Source organism: Haliaeetus leucocephalus, unplaced genomic scaffold (assembly GCF_000737465.1).
Source record: "Haliaeetus leucocephalus isolate CR32 unplaced genomic scaffold, Haliaeetus_leucocephalus-4.0 Scaffold226, whole genome shotgun sequence".
In the NCBI taxonomy this organism is placed as follows: Eukaryota; Metazoa; Chordata; class Aves; order Accipitriformes; family Accipitridae; genus Haliaeetus; species Haliaeetus leucocephalus.
In genome coordinates this window covers 12,323-14,241 of record NW_010972662.1, presented here as the reverse complement: position 1 = coordinate 14,241, position 1,919 = coordinate 12,323, and the positions used below count along the sequence as shown (strand labels likewise).

The following is a 1,919-nucleotide window of genomic DNA, read 5'->3' as shown; positions in this document are numbered from 1 at the left end:
CCCCGCCGGACCCCATCTGCTCGGGGCGGCGGGGGCGGGCAACCCGCGCCTCGCTGAGCGCTGCCGTGTCCCCGCAGGCGCCGGAGGAGATGAGCTCTCTACGGTGCCCCTCCCGGGGCACGAAGGACCGCGAGGTGGCGGCGAGCCTGCGCTACCGCTCCGGCACCGGAGCCGGGGAGCTGCCGGCCGCCGCAGGGGGCGTTCCGCCGCCCCCCGCCGCCCCTTTGGCCCTGCAGACGGCTCCCCACCTCCTGGCCAGCATGCACCTCCAGAAGCTCAACAGCCAGCACCGCGCCGCGGGGGGAGTCCGGCGCTCCCAGGAGCCCCGCTCGCCACCCGGCTGGGGCTTGGGGACGCGGGGCGCGGGCAATCTCTCCCCCCCGGCCGCCGGCCCCGGCATCATCGACTCGGACCCGGTGGACGAGGAGGTGCTCAGGGCGCTGGTGCTGGAGCTAGGCCTCGACAGGGCGGACGAGCTGCCGGAGCTCTGGCTCGGCCACCACGAGTTCGACTTCCCCGCGGACTTGCCGGCCGGCTGCTGAGACTAAAGGCGGCTGGGGCCGGGGCCTCCCGCGTCACCCCACCGGGGACCCGCCGTCCGGTGCTGCTGAGCGCGGAGAGCGCCCCGGCTTGCCCCACGGGGGGCGAGGGGCGGCGCTGCGGGCGGCGCGGGGGCGCAGGGAGCGCTAGGAGCCCGGCCGAGGGTGGGAAGGGGCCGCCCTCGGGGCTGGAGGAGGGGTGGGGCCGCGCTGCCCGCCCCCAACGCGGAGCCGCCTCGCTGGGCCAGGCAGGCGGAGGTCTCAAGGTGCTGTCTAATAAAATCTGGAAGGAGCCTTATCCCCCCGGCTGTGCCCCTTTCCCTGTCCAGCTCAGCGCTGGGGTTGTGGGGGGACGACAAGGAGGTCCGTCTCCGCGGGGGACCCCGTAGGAAGCGGCCGGGGTGGGAGGAGGGTCTGCCCCCCGCAGCTCCCGAGCCTCCTCCCAGCTTTACGGTGGCGCCAGGGGTGCCCTGCGCGGTGTCCCCATCGTGTCGCCCCCGAGGACGGGACCTCTGTCCCGCCCGCGCCCCGCTGCGGAAGCGATGCTGCGGGGACCTGCCGGGGGCTGCCCGGTGCAGGGCCGCTCCTCTCAGCTGCCTGGCGGGGCGCGGGGGCCTGGGGGTATCCCCGGGGTCCCAGCTGGGGACCGCTGGCCCCCGAGCTGCTTTCGGGAACGGGCACTAAGGCCCGGAGGGTTGCGTGGGGTCCCAGCTCCACCCCGGCAGGGGCAGTGGGCGAGGGGAGGGCGGTGGCCCGGCACGCGCGTTCCTCCCGGCTCGGCTCCCGGGGCAGCCGGGGTACCCGGAGTCTCCGACCCCCCCCGCCCCACCCCGGAGGGGGGGTGGGAGAGGGGGGCTGTACCACCCCCGAAACCCGCACACCCTCTCCCGAGCCGCAGGGGCACAACGTGGGGGGCCGTCCCACGGCACCGGCAAGAGCCGGGAGGGATCCGGTCACCCTCCGACGGCTTCCCCCCGTGCCTCCCCGGCACGGACACAGCCGCCCGCTGCCTGGAGCGGGGTGCCCCCGTCAAGGCCGCTTGCAGCGGGGAGGGGACGGGGCACCCCACCTCGCTGGTGGGGGCTGCCCAGACCCCTCCTCCCTCACCTCCCGTGGGCAGCAAGTCAGCAGGTCACCGCGGGGCGGGCCGAGCCGGTCCCGCGGGGGGCGGAACACGCACCCCGGCTGCCCTGGCACCGGACGGCGCTGGACCTCCGGGCCGGCAGGGGGCGCTCCGTCGCGCGGCCGCCGCGCCCCTGGATATCAACCGCGGACCGGAAACGGCAGTCCTTTCCCGGCGGAGCGCAGCCATGGTGAGAGCGCGGCGCGGCTGCTTGCCGCCGCCATCCGCTGCCATCCACTGCTCGCTGCGGGCTGCCG

The 1,919-nt window shown here is 76.7% G+C and overlaps 2 protein-coding genes across 2 annotated transcripts in view; both read left to right on the top strand.

Annotated features, from left to right (window-relative positions):
- Positions 1-89: 89 nt before the first annotated feature.
- Positions 90-542, top strand: CITED1 (Cbp/p300-interacting transactivator, with Glu/Asp-rich carboxy-terminal domain, 1). Its single transcript, XM_010567110.1, has one exon. It carries the CDS (start codon positions 90-92, stop codon positions 540-542), a length of 453 nt encoding a protein of 150 aa, XP_010565412.1.
- A 1,270-nt stretch (positions 543-1,812) lies between these two features.
- RPS4X (ribosomal protein S4, X-linked) overlaps positions 1,813-1,919 on the top strand; it is a 4,506-nt gene continuing 4,399 nt past the window's right edge. Inside the window, exon 1 of the mRNA XM_010567066.1 lies at positions 1,813-1,852. Within this exon, the coding sequence (XP_010565368.1) occupies positions 1,850-1,852 (3 nt within the window). The 5' untranslated portion in view covers positions 1,813-1,849. The remainder of the gene's footprint in view (positions 1,853-1,919) is intronic.